This window comes from Oryza brachyantha, chromosome 11 (genome assembly GCF_000231095.2).
Source record: "Oryza brachyantha chromosome 11, ObraRS2, whole genome shotgun sequence".
In the NCBI taxonomy this organism is placed as follows: Eukaryota; Viridiplantae; Streptophyta; class Magnoliopsida; order Poales; family Poaceae; genus Oryza; species Oryza brachyantha.
The window spans coordinates 300699-320008 of record NC_023173.2 but is presented as its reverse complement, the minus strand read 5'-3'; the positions used below and the strand labels follow the sequence as shown (position 1 = coordinate 320008).

The following is a 19310-nucleotide window of genomic DNA, read 5'->3' as shown; positions in this document are numbered from 1 at the left end:
TTAATCACTGCAGATGAAAATTTTACTTTAAAAAGGTTACACGAGGAATCTATAAAAAAATACAAAACATTTCGTTTAGAAGCTTAGAAAGCTTATCCATGAAAAATCCAAAATCCGTGTGTGTGTGTGTGTGTGTTTTTTTTTTGATACCACAAAAACCTTGTTAGATTGGAACGCAGCTTTACTTTGAAACGGACAATTAATCAGTTATATGGTCCACGCAGCGTCTTTTATTCGCCTTGTAATATTTCTTTTCTGGTAAACGTACGGTCGGGTCAATAATGCGCTGGATAGGACACATTGTGATTAGTATTTAATATCATGCATGGAGCTACCTAGCTATCGAGTGGTAATTAATTAAATGGCACATGATAAATCAACACATTCTTTTGCATCAATTTGGGTTGGTACTGAATATTCAAACGTCCCCCAGTTCACTTCTTTCGGCATAGCATGAAATGAGTGCTGCCAAAGACGAAATAGAAAGTGTTAGGTGAAAAATTCTGTGATGAGTCATGAGATTTGCTTTGCATGTGTTGGTAGCCTGTCCTAACAAGTGGGGTCTAATAGGAATGCTTGGCTGTTGAGAATTTCAGACATGTACAGTACGACCATGGTTTCAATCAGTAGCAGCTTGTTGCCGTTTTCTGTTCAAAGCTTATTCTGACAGAGACGTAGTATCATCATCCGTTTCAAAATATAACCTTTTCTGATATTTAAAGCTGATCTTAAAATATAAGTCATATTTTTCACTTTTATTTATACTTATAAACCAAAATTTATTTATTTTTTAAATTTAAAGTTGATTTTGAGGTTTTTTTTCATCCTAACTTATTTTCCACCCTTTGTTTTTAAATCACTAAAAACAAAACACGTATATAAAAATTTTATTAACAAAAAGATTTTTCGTTTATAAATATGTCATTTGACGTTTGTTTTTTTCACCAAAAAGCATAAAGATGGACTGTACTATCTACGGTATTACTTGTCCTTATCTCATTCAAAATTCCTCTCATTTTACTGTAAGTACTATCTCCCACTCTATTTAATTTTTTGTTCTCCACATTAATCTCTGTATACTAATGTTGTGCAAGTTCTTGGCCAGCGAGCACATCCACGTGGCGCAGCGAGCATCGCCCGATTATCTTCCATCTTCGTACGGAGGAGTATATCGACTGTGGCTCCTCGTCCGTCGTCTCTTCCAGAGCCATCGCAGGCATTCTTTCTATATTGATCTCGTGGCTTGGGCTATTAGTACCGTGCAACGTCAAAGACAGATAGGTTGGTGACTATTGAAAGTAGTTTTCTTTTTTTTATGTATCCACGTGTAACGTACTCTAAGTTATCTATCGCTCATCGGTTTGAACTTTTCATAAACATAGCGTGGTATAAAACATACTAATCAATGTTTTTATTTGTCTAAACAGTATTATCTAGAGCTATAAATGCATTAAATTTAGTTAGGAAACTAAAAATGGTAATCAATTATAAATGGAACAATACCAGCCGGCCGTATCTATTAGAATTATATTTTATTCACGCTGGATGCATTAAATTTTATTAGGAAACTAAGAAAAAAACAATCAATTATAAATGGAACAATACCAGCACTATTTATCAAAAAAAAAACATTTTGGATGTATTTTTCTACTATATGAATGCCAATAATAAATGGCTATAAAAATAGTTTAGAACAACGATTATTAAATAAATTATTTTTAAAATATCATTAACTGCATGGATAATTAAAGCATTTATATTGATTGAGCGCATTTTATTTCAGACTTTTTCCCTCCTGAAACACATGTGATTTACATGTAAGACTAACATATTTTCCTCATATTATCTGCAGAATTTATTAAATATGCTGTAAAAAATAATCCAATAGATATAATAGAATATAATAGAGAAGAATGCAAAAAGCAAGACCAATAAGGTTACAAATAATAAGAGAAAAGAAAAGGAGGAGAAAAGACAATATAAATATTGCAGATAATAATATTAAGAAGCATTAGGTCGAAAGAGAAAGTATTTGTAAAAAAAATAAAAACTCCAACAAGCTAATAGAAACACCAGAAAGTATATTAAATACAAATACAAATATATTTTCCCAAAGAAACATTGATTCGAATGCACAAATAAGAAGAAACAAAACAGAGAAAAGAAAAGAATATTATAACATAAATCATATTGAAAGCATAGCCCCAAAAAATGTATGTATATAGATCGTACAAATTCATATCAACTATCCTTCAATAGTATGATATACTTTATGCTAGGATATATTTACAATTTAATTTTTTTTATGAAAACAGATCATATGTAGGCATGCCGGAATTTAAATGTAAAAACCGTAATACTATATTTTCGTTTCTAGAAAGAAATAAGAGGCAAACAAGAAAAAGAAAAAAATAAATTATATATTCAAACTGCTGCAAAAATGGTAAAATTAGAATACCATCGTTGAAAGAATCACCAAAAATACTTGATAAATTAGTTAATAATAGGAATGATAATTAGTCCAAACATTTTATGCATAAAAATTAGACAAGCCTATTCGTTTGTACTTCAATGGGCGGCCAAATAGGAAAAAAATATAAATAATGGTAATGTCACATATATATTTATTCAAATCATTGGGGCACTGAAAGGTAATCCAATACAAAATGAAATGCCACATACAAAAGACTTAGCAATTTTAATAGTTGGATAATTAAATGTAGAAAATTATAGGAGAGATATTATTGTTAAAAATAAATAATGATTGTTGTAGTTAATACATAAGTTCATAATTACAAGATAGAGAAAGAGAAATGCTCCATTAGATATATAATATTTCAATTATTATAATGTTATACATATAATGGACTGGCTCATCTACGTTATACCGCGGCAAAGCCGTGTGGTCTTTCTAGTATTTACTAAATAACTTAGAAATATTTATATTTTGCTACGGGTGTATTAGTAGCTATGAAAACTGAAAGGCATGAATGATGTACACCGTTTGCATATTTAGCAAAAGCTGAGGAACCTCAAACCACATGACTGAAAGAATGGTACTAGTACATCAGCTGGTACTACAATAATTACTGCTTGGTAGTACATCAGTTGTTGAGCTAGCTGATCTTAGAAGGTTAGTAAGATCGAGGTGGTCGATGCGCAGTAGCAGCAGTTGGGATCTGATCGTACCTATGCTGCTCGGCCCCTCATATATATGAACGAGATGAAATATGGATGGCTTCCTTTCCTGCTAGCTGAGAAGGCACGCATCATTAGCTAGTTGCAGAGTTTGCATTATTGAATTGATGCTGGCTACTACTCCTACTAACAAATGCATTGAATAATGTCAGCATAAATTAAAAGAGTAATGAAGTTTGATTGATTGATTTTGAACCATTAGCTACCCCATATGCAAATTGGGGAGTAAAGTAACCAAGTGATCATAATTAAGAAAGATTATATATATGTTCCCAGTTTAATTGCCGACAGAGCGTAGCTAGCTCTGTCTATTTTCTCCGTCCCATGCGCCTGCTTATGTATGCATCCCGGTCCATATATATATGGAGCGATATATGAAGTGAAAGTTACCATGCATATCCAAATAAAATACACTGTATAGTGATATAAGATCTTCAGGGGCCTCAGGAACACAGGTAATCTAATCTGCTGCACCCAAGTGGTCCACATATCAGCTTTTTTAGGATTCAGATTCATCGGAATTAACCTGTGCGCAAGACAAATGTTCTAAACACACGACAAAGTAATTTCATCCATTGTGAACATGCCCTCGTCTTTTTGTGTCATCGATATAATCATTAAAAGTATTAACAGATAAATCAATATATATGAGCATACCCAAGTTAGGATGAAAGAATAATTTAATATGATGGTCGATAGCAAGGGCGGAATCAAAAAATTTCTAAGCCTAGGGCTTAACGATTGAGTATATACTTTTGGATAAATTTTAACTAAAACTAGGGGAAGAGCTAGAGCAAATAGAGGAGGATGTCACTCATTTATTTTTTTAGTGCTTTAAAGTAGATTTAGACCATTACTGGTGCCTGAATTTAAATGGAAGGAATACATATATGACGAAAATTGATAAACTCTAGCTAAATTTTTTTTCTCGATGGTTCTTAGGAACCCCTTAATACATGCAGCTTCGCCCGTGACTAAAACTTAATACTATTTTTGAAATAGACGTAGGGCTTAAACGCAAGTTGTCCCTAGTTCCACCCCTGGTCAATAACCATTTTTTAAGAAATGGGCATATATATCTTATTGAGAGATGAAAAAACATTACCTCTTCACACTATACACATAGTACTATTGATTTGTATGCTAGCACAAGAAGTCCAAAGAGAGGACAAATGAGAGGGCCTACGCCTGCAGCTGCATCTGCATGCACCTACCATTGGCTCTAACAGGTTGTTTTGGTTCTACGGCTAAACTTTAGTCTCTAGTCATATCGAATGTTTGGATATTTATTATAAATAGTAAACGTAGTCTATAAATAAAACCCATATATAATCTTGGACTAATTTGTGAGACGAATCTAATGAGCCTAATTAATTCATGATTAGCCTATGTGATGTTACAGTAAACATTTGCTAATTATAGATTAATTAGGCTCAAAAAATTCGTCTCGCGGATTAGCTCTTATTTATAAAATGTTTTTTGATTAGTCTATATTTAATACTTCAAATTAGCGTCCAAACATCCGATGTGACCTGGGGCTCCATCTAAACAACCCCTAATATACGTACTACTAAGGACTAACGGCGAAGGGGTCCATGCTGTCTGGCTGATTGACCCCATTCATTTCATTTCTAATCCTAGATCGATGCCTCAACTAACCCTCCCCTCTTGTCTGTCACTGTTATTAAATTATCTATTAATCCCTTTTGGGTATTTTTAATATTTAAGGACAACACTGGAATAATCCTCATGGGCTTCCCTGATGGGCCAAATTAGAAGGAAACACATATATTATTTTTATATATTGGTCGTACTTAGATTGCATGCATGCATATGCCTTTTGATTAAATTCTTCAGTCTCAAGACAAAACTACACTAGTAGCACTGTCACACGCCATTTAATTTGATTTAGCGGACAGGTTTCACACCTCTTGCACAACCCAACGATTAAAAACATTAGGGCAGGTACGGTAGTTTAGATGGCGGTTATGTATTTAACATGAGTTTTTTACCATCCTTAAAAAAATACCTCAAGTACCACCCTTTATAGATATTGTATCTTGAGATACAAAAAATTTGTACTAAAATTCTTGATACCTTGAGGTACTTTTCAAGGATGGTAAAAAAACCATTTAACATATTTAGGTCGCGTCCGGCACTTGGCATAGTTATCCGGCATGGAAAACATATTAATAGATTAGTATATGATTAATTAGTTATTAATTAGAAAAATGTAAACTAGATTATTATGTTTTTAAAGCAACTTTCGTATAGGAACTTTTTGTAAAAAAAAATATACCGTTTAGTAGTTAGGGAAACGTGCACGTAAAAAAAGAGAGAATCTAAGTTAGTAACGGGGGAGAATGAACGCGACCTTAATATACATAGATAGCTAAATAGATAGAGTATCTATTTCATATTTAATATGTTATATTTTATGTTCTGTATTTATTCCATGCACATCCATGCTTAGAAATTTTTCTAAAACAGGTTGCAAGTAGCCTTAGGATATGTATCCAAGTGGTCGATAAATAAAAAGACAACGACCATTGTGTTAATGATGACCATGCAAAATGATTAATCTAAGTGTTGTCTCGCTGCAACACATGTCCTTTTAACAGTTCAGCCACGGCCTTTGAAAATAAAGCACGCATGATAATTTGTAGGCAATTAATTAGATAGATATTGTTCCAACAACGTACGACTGGGTTGTCCTATCCATAGGAGCTGCGAGGGAGAACATTTAATCCCCACACGGTAATGAAAACACCATCAAAATTCACAACTTTCCGGAGCGCAGGGCGCTGCATATATATGCATGCTTAATTACCACATAGAGATATGTGTACTTGTAAGGTGTACTAACGCCAACTTCATGCGCGCACATGTGTCCTCCAAAAATTGACGGATGTGATCAGTGACAAGTTTAGCTGCAAGATTGGCATGGATATGAATTAACAGCGACGAAACAAATTAAGTTATTCCGGCGGGCTCGGAGCCCCCATCACACCAACCCGAGGTCTAAGGCTGCAGGTAGGGGTGTAAGTGGGCCGATTCATAAACCCGCTTATAGGTTAATTAAGCGGGTAACCCGGTCTCCCCACTTCTCTTTGTGCTAGTTATGGATGTCTTGAGGGCAGTGCTCAGGCAGGCAACAACACGGGGACGGGGTGTTCTCAACATGGCGGACAGAACCTTCCCAGGCCCAAGTCTCTCCCTCTCCCTCTCTCTCTCTCCCTCTATGCAGTGCTCTTTCTCCCTCCTCGACCACTGCAGTGAAACGCATTCTGGAGGGTTTTTTTGGCAAAATCAACCTAGCAAAAAGCGTCATTACTCCGATCCGGTGTCAAGTGGAACGCACAGCAGAGATCAGCATGTTGCTACTGCAATGCAAAAATAGAGCAGCTTATCTGGGTCTGCCCATGTCCCTTCGATGCCTCACCAAATCTGATCTGCATGCAACCCATGATGGACAAATTCAGCAAGAAGATAGCGGGCTGGAGCTCGATCTCCACACAAGGTAGAACAGTACTACTCAAATCGGTCCTCATCATGTCCCTTCCCAGTGCACCACCTTCTGGCTGTCCTGGAGCTACCACAATGGGCCATCAACCAAATAGAAAGACGCTGCAGAGGATTCTTGTGGAAGGGGCAAGAGGATATCAATGGTGGCCACTGCCTGGTGGCATGGAAGCAAGTGTGCAAGCCCGGCCCTGGACAAAGGAGGTCTAGGGATCAAGAACCTCAAACACTGGGGCCAATGTTCTGGGGGCGGCCTCCAGATTTGCTGTTGGAAACGGCCGCCAAACTGACTTTTGGAGAGCCAGCTGGTTGCCTTGCCACCTCCATGCCAACACTCTTCAGCTTTGTCATCACTAAATTTCCTTCAGTCAGTGATGCACCTTCCAATAATAGCTGGATACGAGAGATACACGGCCCAATGGTAGAATACATACTTGACCCTTTGGGACCTAGTACAAAATGTCCACCTATCCAGCCAGTGTGACACCACACCATGGTCTGGAAACCGGGCCCTAAGGGTTGCTTCTCGTCCCCCTCTACTTACAGTCTCTTCTATTTCGCGGAAACAGATGACCCCTTTGCCGAGCTGATCTGGAAAACAAGGGCAATGCCCAGGGTAAAGTTCTTTATGTGGTTAGCAATCAAGAAAAAAATGCCTCGCGGTCGCGGCAGACAACCTTGCCCGTAGAAACTGGCCTCACAACCAGAGCTGTGCGCTCTGTTCCGTTGCTTTTGAAACAACAGATCACCTCCTAGTGAATTGTGGCTTCACCACAGCAATCTGGCGGCGAATTCGCAGCTGGACAAATATCCTTTTTTACCTACCGGCCGATACGTCCTTACACTTGGGTGAATGCTGGCTGTTTGCAAGGATGCAGTTCAGAGTCAAATTCAGAGAAGCATTCGACACCTTACTCATGCTAACCTGCTGGCTTATTTGCAAGGTTTCAATCAGAAATTCAGATCAGCTGAGGAGCTTTTCAGTGACCTGCGGGAAGAAATCAGGCTATGGGCTGTGGCTGGCTACTTCACTATTTTTGACGACCACGGCTAACTAAGCCTGGCCGATTCTCTCTCTCTCTCTCTTTTTCTTTCTTTTGGTTCCCCTTTTCCTTCCCCTCGGCACCCTGCTGCCGTGTTTGTACTATTTTTTGTCCGTCATGCTTAATACAATATCTGGCTAGCCTTGCTTGGGCCAGCCCAACAATATATATATAGACTAAGAGAAGGGTATTTTTATCTGGTCTCTATATCCACTCGGATATATGTAGCCATTTTTTTATTTCAAAAACTCTGGAAACTTAGCCCAAGTATCTAGTCCCTCAAATACCCAATCTGAAATTCATGCTCCTATGGAGATTTAAACCTAGGACCTTAGGTGTTACTCAGGTCACTATAATCACTAGGCTACATACCCATTCACAAATAATGTATATATATATATATATATATATAATTGATTAGGCTCCTTGCAGGGAAACCTGCTCAATCGATCTACTCCATCCTTCCATTCCAATTTCTAAGTACGCCTTAGAGCATCTCTAACAATTCATCTATCACATCCTAGGATAAAAAGTAAGGATTGAGCTCCAACAGAGCATACATCTCATCCTCTATTTTTAGATGTCATCTATATTTGAAGAGAGAAACTCAGATGAAACTATTTTAGATAAAAATATGGATGATCAAATTTAGATAATCTGTTAGGAATGCTCTTAACCTTGCATTGGATGCTTGTTTTCTGAGATTTAATTTAAATTAAAGAACTAGCTCGATCGACTTTATCTCTCTAGACATGTACTACGTTACACACATATGCATGTGCGTCCAGTCCAACTTGTACTCGAAAAGAAATGGAAATTATTAGCCCTGGGAAACCTGTATGAATGCTAGGCCCATGTCGATCTCTGTCAATGCTTTCTTGCATCTCTCTGTAGTTTTCTTCGATGATTTGGGCCAACCAACCAAGACACTATGCATGATAAGAGGTCATCAGATCAGGGATTGTTCCACGATCACTGATTGACGTTCGTAAAAAGACAGAAACTGTCTGGTTATTGTGGTAGCACCATATATAGATATAGCAAAGCACACTTAGTGTAATCCAAGATGCTTAGATGTTGCTCCCTTCAGTTTGATAGTTATTGTCGTTTTAGATAATAACACGGTCTTATAAATTGATATTTAACATTTGGATATAAAAAAATACATAAATGACTTTTACTAGAATACTTTTTATAAATCGTCTATACAGATTTCTTCTAGTATTATCAAACTAAATGTTTTAAAAATTATTAATAGTCAAAGTTTTAAAAGTTTGACAATCTTTTGTCCAAAATGGTAAGAATTATTCAACTAAAGAGAGTATATGCTAGTAATCTTATATCCTTCTTTTACTTGCAAATTACATGTTCTCTAATATGCACATTTACACCGATATTATTATGTTGTCTGGGTATTTATGAAAACTATTAAAATATATTTTTTGAGGGAAAATGTTCCTAAAGTATTTTAGTTTGTAATATGTCCTCTCTTTTAAAAAATGCTATACTTGTTGGATGGAGAGAGTGATATTTTTGCAAGTATTAATACTTTAAAATTTGAAGATTTAACTAGGAAGTAATCTTTTTTGTAAAGGAGGATCCGCTAGTAATATCATTTTCGCATGAACTTGTACATACATGAGATACAGAATTGAGGGGGCTACAAGTGATCCTTTAATTTGTTTGTCCTAGATTGAGACTAGAGCTAGCACCAAGCCAATCATGGGCAGGTTTATAAAACAAGATGGTTGGTAAAAAGGACTTTTGATCTCCATGTATCATTAATAACAAAACCATAAAAGAACTGATGGAAACAACCTTTGGTTTTGTCCGCTTTGGTCCCTCGATGACACGAGGCATGCACCCGGCGCCATTTGTTTTGTAATATCAACCCAACGCATATTCTGATGCCTGTCCTGGGCATTAATTTAACACTAACATTATATTGTTTGGACAGGACAAATGGGGTATCAGTGAAGTCGATCCAGGTAAGCAACAAATATACACATATTAGCTCAGAAAGGACACATGTCCAGTGCACAGAACTTGGGAATCTAGTAGGTCATGTAAGGCCTTCCCATTGGTTAGATGTATCATATCATCAGCTCTACTGCTACTTAATGGAGTTCGGGGTGGTTTGAGATGCTTAATTCGTGTACTTATGTGCACGTATTATCTGGATCCTACTGTGTACAGACCATATGTAAGTCCAAATTAACATGTCCCACTCTCACACCACTGACCCTTAATTAGCAAACAACAATATCTCTGAAAGCAAAAAGGTGTGTCTGAAACTTGTCGTGGAGTGCATGTGAGCTGAATGAATATAATACGGTTCTTCGCGAAGTGAACAGGTGCTTCAGAAAGCCTTTTGATCAGAAATGGAGAGACGAGGTAGGTTAATTTCACCAAATTGTTCTTTCTTCATTAATTTTCCCATCCTTTGGGAAATTACAGAAGAGACGATAATACTTATATCATAGAAATCGAAGTAGAAAGATCAAATGGACGCTTAAACAAGAGTCATATCGTTAGGTCCACATGGACTCTTTCTTGAGGAATGCGTCCTGCAGCATCAGCTGGGGAAGAGCATTTTGCAGGATGCAATGCTCATGTTGATCATGATCTTGCTGCAGCTGGTGCTGGTGCTGGTGCTGAAGCTGCAGCTGCAGTTGCAGCGTGGCGGTGTGGGCGTGGGCGAGGGCGAGCTGCTTCTGGAGGTGGGAGACCTGGTGCTGGAGGAAGGAGATGGCGGCGACGCAGCCGTAGACGGGGTCCCTCACGCGGGCGTTGGCCTCGTAGACGAGGCTGCTGACGGCGTCCGCCCTCTGCGCCGGCGGCACCTCCTGCAGCATCTTGCTCACGTTGCTGGCGCCGAACACCCGGTGCACCATCGCGAACCTCTGCGCCTCCTCCGCCGGGAAGTAGGGCGCGAACACGCACTCCGACGTGCACCGCCGCCGCAGCAGCTTGCACGACGCGCACGGCGTCCCGCTCCCGGCCATGGCGTCAAGAGTAGTAGTAGTTGAAGGCGATATGATGCAGAGGATCGAGAAGCTTTCAGAGGGGAGGCTGCACGCTGCCACAGCTTCTTCTTTTATAGCTCAGCAACACAACAACTAGCCTGCTAATCACGACAAACATAATACTAAACTAGTACTAAGCAAAATAGGAGTGTATACAATTCAGTATATATAGTGATTCTTCGATCATACTAACATGCATGCTAATTAACGATGAAGTAATGCCCTGCTGGATGCATGGATTACATGCATCCACCCATATCATTGGTTCTCAGACTTGTTTTTGTCTCTACTTAGCAGCTACTAATCAAGATTAGCAGCTCAGCTCATAAAGTCCGGCCATAAGATATCAAAAGTCTACATACGCGCCTTCCTTCTTTTCTTCAATGTGAATTGCAGACATCGATCACTTCACAGCAACTCAAATTAACACCACACAAAACCAATTGTTTTAACTAATGTACCAAACCACATGCACCGCCGATCGGCAGATTAGTTGAAATCTAGCTAGCTGCGACAGCTGGTAATCAAGTTCATTCAAACGTACTAGTAGCATTAGCGTATAGCACACCACTGCAGTACTAGTATATGTTATGTAAATAGTCAAGTGCAATGTGTTTGACCTTTGGTATACTGGACAATTACTGCTAGCTCATAAGCACGTTCAGAGTTGACCTTGAGATGAAACACTTCCATGTTACCTAGTTTAATTGGATGGATCACTATTCAGCACAATCCACGTAAAAAATTCTTACATAGCACAAATCACTAATATCAGCAGTAAAATCAACCATTAACGTTTCTTCAAGACTCTAGCCACTAGCAATTGGACTTGACATAGTAGGTAGATATAAAATATTCGTTAATCCAAGCATCATAGATTAATAGAACATGAGAAAACGACAAGCATTAGTACACCTATTTGTTTATCCCATACACGCATGATAGCAGCCAACATGAGGAAACGAAATGACACGTATGCACGCTGGAGAAGCTCTCCAACAAGGACGAGATTAGGACTTTGTAGTGCATCGCAATACACAACATCCATCAAACTGAGGATGTCTTAAGATAAGCATTATTCATGGACAGCATACATTATTAGGTTGTGGGTACAGACAGAGCTACTAGTATTGCAAAATGCGAATGGTACCTCTGGTTTCAATCAGGTGGTGACATGTACTGCAGACACCCATGCGCCCCCCCCCCCCCCCCCTGCTTAATTATGAATTTATGATAGATGCAGAGTCCATTACGCCCCCCTTATATTGTAATTTTGCACAGATTATGTTTCCAGTGTAGATGATATATAGAACAAATTGGTGCTAGCTAGAGCAATATATGCTAGGAAACAATAATACTATTGTTGGACCTGTCAACACAAAGACAAAATCCTACCTCTCGTGCGTTTATTTTCCCTGGCTTGTGTGAGAGTTGGTGTAGTAGAGCATGCAATCCTGCCTTCGTTTGCGGCAAAATGTTGTTGAAATAGGGTACGTGGATCAGTTTTCTCAGGGCCGATATTGCTATGCGTGCGTCCACATGGCATTGTTGTCAAAAACCCTAAAGGACGGGTTATGGCCCTCAACACTTTTCAGGCGGTGCCGACAGCCAAATAAGTCGCTGACAATTAATGTGTTTTACCACGCACCCAAGTCCGGGAAAGTAAAACCTGTTGCACGCCAACTCTTCAGCTTTATTTCAGTCAAAATAAAAACCCCTTACATGCATGTGCTTGGTTAGATCATTAGACTAACTGAGTGATCACCCACATGACAGACTAGCCTTTCGCTTACATCTTGTCCTAAACGCCACTAGAGTATTTTGCATTTAACTCAATTCCTATTTTCTAGGGTACTGCACATGGAACAGACATTTTGTTTCTTCAACACAACGAATTGTTCCCATGGAGACGCTCACAATCGGATATACTAGCATACTACGATCCAAGATACTGCCATCTGGATTCTGGACCACTAATCAATATTAGCTTCATGTTGTGTGAACTATAGTTAAGATCAAGTCACACATTCTCATGTGCTCTGGATCAGGATCCAGTCTGAAAGATTTGGGTGTATCCGTCTACGACACTGTCACATGTCAGGTGCCTTTCAAGTGCATGGCATTCCAACGTACAGATGATTACCTCTCAATACCTACCTTCTAGATTTTCATGTGCTTCCAATAGATATCGTTGCTATTCCATTATAAAATATAAATGTATCGTTTCTTCAATGAACATAGCTAATTCCATGTCTTATGATATCATTTCGTGCTGTGTATAATAAACATTTCCAGAAATGAACATCAAGAAGTTATTCAATAGATCATCTCAAAAGAAAATAAAAATACTTCAAGCAGTCAACACTGGATTTTAATCCCTATGATCCTAATGCAGAGGTGTAAAACATAGCAAGATTAACATAGCATATTGCTCTGTACATCACAACATTCAGAGTATGGAAAGAGCAGCTTACTTTCCCAGGGAAACAGCAGCAGAAGAAGCAACTGACATGCTCATTGTTTCAGGATCCCAAATACCCATCCACGATATCAGCATCAGTATTCCCAGTGCACGAAAATTCTCACCTAATTGAATGAAGAATCAAAGCAAACACATTATATTCAAGCATATTAAGTATTACTGCACATAGTTAGCCCACATTGCATCAACCCAAATAAGCCATGGTAAATAAGAACAACTTGTACTTAATATTAGAATCAACAAAATCTTTTACAGTGAATAAGCAACAGGAATTTCTATGCAATAATGTAATGCAACGTAGGCAGATACCGCTATCCCGTTTCACTGAGACTGATTAATAAATAAATTTCTGACCAGGAGTGATATTCTACTCAGTGCTTTCATTTTTCGCAAAGCAATGCTCTAGAAGTATGTTATGGGTTAGGGTTCATAGGGGGTAAACACCGCCGGGAGGATAGCCGGGCGGCGACGGCGGCTAGGGATGAGAGAGGGACTTAGATTGGGGAAGACTAACTCTAATTCATTGCTTGATTAAAATGACGATACAATCCATCCTTATATAGATGGTGAGACTTAATCCCTAAGTAACTAACTTGATCTAATCTAACTTTATCTCTTAATCCTATCCTATCTCTAGTGCTACAGTACCACGTGTACTGTTTATCTGCCTGGGGGTTGGGCCCATGGGCCTCGATCCCTCGGCCCCTACCTATGACAAAGTAAAGATGCTTTGGTTTTATTTTAAAGGAGTGAGAAGTTGCGACTGATTTGGTCAGAGGCATAATATCAATTAAACTATTTGAAAGTGACAAAAATGTAACTAGAAGAAGTTTTACATGGCACAACACATGTATGATGCTGCTTACCAAAGAAGATGGGAATGAGTTAAATGTGCATATGCTACCAAGTATCAACATCACCCTCACATATAGATTCTACATAACCTACATCGCTATCTACTGATCTTACAAACAGGAAATTCAAAGTGATCTTGTTCTGTACTAATCAAAGCACATTCATCATTGAAATCTGATAAGGATAGATCTGATAAGGATAGATACATATGGCTGTATGGCTGTATTTAAGGAATAAAGCAAGTGGATAGAAAGATGGGGATATGTTGAGCTATAGAAGTGTAGTGAGCAAATAATCATAAGGGATTGGATAAAATCTGTATCGGATGAAAGTGCTGCAGATGCACAGCTAGGTACTAAGTACTAAACTGAGAAGTTAGCAAACAAATAAGTAAATTCAAGGCATGAGATTCACCTTTTATTGCATCATCAGATTGTATGAAAGTACATTCCACTCTTATCAGTCTATGGAAGACGCCACACCAAGATTGCTTCAGGACTCTTCCAGATTCCTCTTCCGGCTATGATGTAGTTTCTGTATGTTCCTGGTTTTGATACCTAGCTTAAACATCGAACTTCCTGGGACCTTTATTTTTCCCAAGTGTAAATTGCTCTTTTCATTAAACTCTGAAGCTTTCCTTTTCATGTATTCAGCTGATTGTGTCTGAACTGTCATAGTACAAGCAGCAGTATTAGAAATAATAAGTTCCAAACCTTGAAAGATCTAATAGAAGATATAGTTCCCTGACTTGTGCTATGATCAAGGAATGCTTTGTCAATCCAACAGAATAACAGACACAATAAAAATAAACACATAGTCAAGTCTAACACCATGTAGTATCTTATGGATGATGTTTAACAAAAACAACTAAACTAGCCAGATGTTCCTTAAATTAAAAAGAAAATTAAAACATAGTCATCCTCAGCTTACGGTAATCCTTATTCTATAGAGAAATGTCATGATATTACATTTAGTGACATTTATCCAATCTTGACATTTACTAGTTTACTGGCTGCATTGGAGAAACAATAAAGGAGGCAGTTAGAGCACAAAGAGTAGAATCTAAACTTCATTCTAACAAGCCAACACAATAACATGTAATTTACATTATTTAATGGTATTACAAAACACACCAGAATGCGGCGCAGATAATGACTTGGTGAAGTTTTGGAGCCCACTTATACCATTGATCTTGCCATTGTTCACAATAGAATTGGTTGAGTCCAAGTATCTTGGGCGGCTTGGATCAATATGCACAAGAGCATTTGCAAAAGCCTAAAAAGTAGTATACGGTAGAATAAGGGGTCTACACAAAAAAAAAAATTGAAGCACTGCGATGTACTCCTTCAACATAATTAATTATATACAGCTGAGTAGATTCACATTCACCCATTGGCATGGTTATCAGCTAACCATAACTGCTAAAGGATGCAGAGAAGGAAATGCATTACTGTGTGACAGTGTCGTTCTACAGATAAATCTATATTTATTTGCGTTAAGTTTGCACAGAAGATACTAGCAAGATCAACAGCAGGCAGCCATCAAACACCATCCATCACATTGTTCAGAATCAGAACACGCTCCAAGATGTGAGGCCTGTGAATAAGTGTACAAGTATGAATTTTGGTACTAAATTATCTTTTTGTGAGTTAATTCTGATCTTCTGGCTACTGTAGCACGTGACAAAGCAACATAGCATTAGTATTAGCTAGAAGGTATCATCTGCTTTGTTTAGATGCTGACTAATAGAAAGAATTAAGTTGAGATAGGTAGAACCGAAATCAAAGTACCTTGGAAGCAATGGTGTAAAAACCATTATCGAGACAGTCCTTGGCAAAAGTTACCCATTCTTGATTGGATACTTGCAGATGAAGGTCATGGGAGTATGTGGCTTCTCTTAGAAGCAGAGCTTCATATCTCATAGCGAGGCAGCTCTAGTGATCAACATAAGCAGAATTAGTGAGGTAGTGACAGAGAAGAAGTCGCAGCACAGCTAGGTTACTGTCTCATGAGCAGAATGTCTCATTGCACGAGGAGAATGGATGAATATAAATAAGGGCATCATCGTGACTGATGGGTGTTATGTGGTAATCTAGTTTGTGCCAAACATGATGTGATTCGCATTGGAAAAAACAGGGTTACATCCAGAAGTGAGTAACACGGCTACAATCTGAATCGAAATCAATAACAGTACAGTAGTAGATTTTTGTATAGCAAGTAAAAGTAAAGTATTCCAAAAAAACTAGGGGATATTATATGCACATTATTAATGGCACATCCTCGTTGGTGGAGACTGGAGAGAGCGGTGAGTGCGCACCTCGACATCCCCGGCGAGGGCGAAGGCGCGCGCGAAGAAGTCGGCGATGGAGAGCCTAGTGGTACCCACGTCGGGAACGGAGAATGCCTGGGAAGCGCTCTCGTTCAGCAGAATGCGGGCGGAGGAGCGAGCGTGGAGCAGCGCGGGGACGTCGGCGCCGGCGGAAAGCGCGGCGTCGAGCAGGCGGAGCTCCTGGTCCCCAAAGCTGCGGCGCGGGGAGAGTGAAGCAGGGCAAGTGAGTGTAGAGGAAGGAGAAGGAGAAGGAGAAGGGTGCGTGCCTGCGGTTGGAGAGGGCGGCGGCGAAGAGGGAGAGGAGGGAGGCGGCGGCGGCCATTGGGTTCGCTTCTCCGGCTGCCTCTGCCTCGGCGAAGGTGAAGACAAATGGAAATTTAAGTGGGCTGGGCTGGGCTGGGCTTGGCTTGTATTAATAAGTGATTTCAAGGAGGCCAGGCCCACCATATGCCTTCATAGAGAACAAGGCCCATATTATTATATGTAATGAGTTTAAGGGGAAAAAAAAAAGGAGTTCCGTCCACTCAGATTTCAGATGACCTACCTTGCTTATTAAAAGTATAAGCTATAGCATTTTCTTTTGGGCAAAACTGGTTTTGTAGCACCGAGTAATCCTGGTTTTAGCTTTATATTATTGATTGAAAGCGCTGGCTCACTTTAATAGCACCGGAAGTTGCATTCATTAGTGTATATCAGGGTTTGCAATATCATATTTAGGGCTGAAACCACGAGGCAATGATACGCCGATAGTCAATGATAATAGTGATTATCACTCCAAAAACGGATAAATCTAATTTTTAAAAAACTGAATGAAAATGCTATGGTTATGGAAGGGAAATCATGTGGTATCCAATGGTTATATACCATGTTATTTCTTGCGATAATTATGGCAACTCTCACAGTATTGATAATCGCATGGCATGATCATTATGAGCAGTCAAGTTTGGATGTGAAAACCGTGCCATATCCCGGAATTATGCGATATACCACCCTTATTTTTTTTAAAGATATTTGAAATCTTGTGAGATTTTTCAAACCATATCGTGGCTTATCGAAGTCGATCCTCAACAGCTCTCATGATTATAGCAATAACATGAACCCTCGTGTATATAGCATTTCTATCGGATTGCATCCATCAATTCTCTACTTGCCTGTCGTTGCTGCTGCCATGCCCTTCAGCTCCCCCATCCCCACTCAAAAGTCTCTAAAATTCAATTTAGGGATCTTTTTATCAAAGTTTTTTTTTTAAAAATGACTTTTAGATCATTAAAAATACATATATAATTTTTTATTCATAAATTATTTTTAAATTTAAAAATATGTTGTTTAACTTTTTTTAAAAAAAACAAACAATGACTTCGATGCTATAATACTGAAAACCAGAAACCTCGTATTTTTGCTTTTGCTTAGAATGCAAAATTTAAAGTTTAAAACTTAAAATTGGAGTTAATTTTAAAATATTTTAATCGTAGTTTTTTTTCTTGTTTCTGCTTTTAGATGATTAGATCGTTAATAACATGCATGTATATAAAAGTTTGACTTAAAAATTATTTTTAATTATGAATAAGTCGTTTCATTTATGTTTAATACAAGCTAAAAATGAGGATGGGGATCTTTGGATACTACATAATCGGTTTTGCCCTTTTTTTATTGAAATACAGTACAGATACTGAGAAAATCATTACGAACGTTTCGCTATCAACAGGTCAATTATAACTAAAAAAATAACTAGCAATAAATTACACTAGAATTTATACCCATGTGAACAGTTTTACCATAATGATCTTATTTTTGGGGGCGCAGAAATGACAATTGGTTACGCTAGCTCGTTCCAGGAGATGAACAAAATGTCTGGTCAGTGGACCAACTTCCAGCTAATACGAATGGAAAAAGATGTATTCTATTTTTGTGAGGAAAAAAGAGAGCCAAGCAAACAAGTGGATGGCATTGGCATATATATGCGGGAAGAGAGAGAGATGGAGATGGACGTTTGTACAACATAACATACAGAGAGGTAGAAATGTCCATACTGAATAGGACAGATGATGAGAAAATAAAAGATGATAAATAAATAAAGAAAAATACATTCTGCAGATAATTGTGATGGAGATAATACCGACAATCTGGTCCACGCTGCGCGTGAGGCCTCCACACGCCCACATACGTGATAGGTGGTATGCATTGTACTACATGGACCTCACTCTTATCTTCTCCCACCAGCAAAACAAAACAAAACATAGAAAAACCAACATCAAAAACTAACTGCGATATATAATCCCTTCTCACTCCTCTGAACTCTTGACAAAGAGGAGGGTGACAAAATTATGGTAGACAATCGTACAAGGGCGCATAGCTTATCAAAATAGCAGTAATTTTCTAGTCAGTAAAATATATTATTTTTATAAAATAAAATATATGTACAATATTGATGAAGATGTGTACATCAACAAAAATTTACTTTAGAATGTAAAAGCTATGATAATTGTGGCAAGAAAGTATATGATAGTCTGGTTTAAAGCATGCGTGAGGTCTCCACGGTACAAACTTCCAAATCATTCATGACATTTTATGCAATATCGCCATCGGAATCTTCCGAGTCCATGCTGTTCGCACCATTCATATATGGTATTGTCTAGCGCCTTCTATATTGACCAATCGCACCATATTGCATGCATGTTATCTCGACGAAAGTTTTATACTACAACTAATCATAATTAATCAATTTGGAAAGAAAACGATAAACACATAAACTTTATACTATAACTAATTATAATCAATTATGGACACATCATCGCAAAATTAGGAAGACGTTAGTAGTCCATATGGATGTCACACATATTATCGAAGAAAGACGT

At 38.3% G+C, this 19310-nt stretch overlaps 2 protein-coding genes across 2 annotated transcripts; both read right to left on the bottom strand.

The window, feature by feature from the left end:
- Nucleotides 1–10083: 10083 nt before the first annotated feature.
- LOC102708476 (LOB domain-containing protein 12-like) lies at nucleotides 10084–11708 on the bottom strand. The gene has a single exon (XM_015842042.2). The coding sequence runs from the start codon at nucleotides 10766–10768 to the stop codon at nucleotides 10295–10297; it is 474 nt and encodes a 157-aa protein (XP_015697528.2). The 5' UTR covers nucleotides 10769–11708; the 3' UTR covers nucleotides 10084–10294.
- Nucleotides 11709–11992: 284 nt separating this feature from the next.
- LOC102708191 (protein DOUBLE-STRAND BREAK FORMATION-like) lies at nucleotides 11993–17643 on the bottom strand. The gene is made up of 6 exons (XM_015842051.2): nucleotides 17607–17643; nucleotides 16444–16721; nucleotides 15917–16060; nucleotides 15260–15401; nucleotides 14541–14794; nucleotides 11993–13375 (listed from the first exon to the last, which is right to left on the bottom strand). The coding sequence occupies exons 1-5, from the start codon at nucleotides 17641–17643 to the stop codon at nucleotides 14619–14621; spliced, it is 777 nt and encodes a 258-aa protein (XP_015697537.1). The 3' UTR covers nucleotides 11993–13375; nucleotides 14541–14618.
- Nucleotides 17644–19310: the final 1667 nt, after the last annotated feature.

Bases quoted from the DNA above. Each gene is read 5' to 3' on its own strand.
- LOC102708476 (XM_015842042.2), bottom strand. From the start codon at position 10,768: ATGGCCGGGAGCGGGACGCCGTGCGCGTCGTGCAAGCTGCTGCGGCGG.
- LOC102708191 (XM_015842051.2), bottom strand. From the start codon at position 17,643: ATGGGGGAGCTGAAGGGCATGGCAGCAGCAACGACAG. The intron at 16,722-17,606 runs GCAAGTAGAGAA...CTCCAACCGCAG, and splicing joins CATGGCAGCAGCAACGACAG to GCACGCACCCTTCTCCTTCT. The intron at 14,795-15,259 runs GTGTGTTTTGTA...GTACTATGACAG, and splicing joins ATTATCTGCGCCGCATTCTG to TTCAGACACAATCAGCTGAA.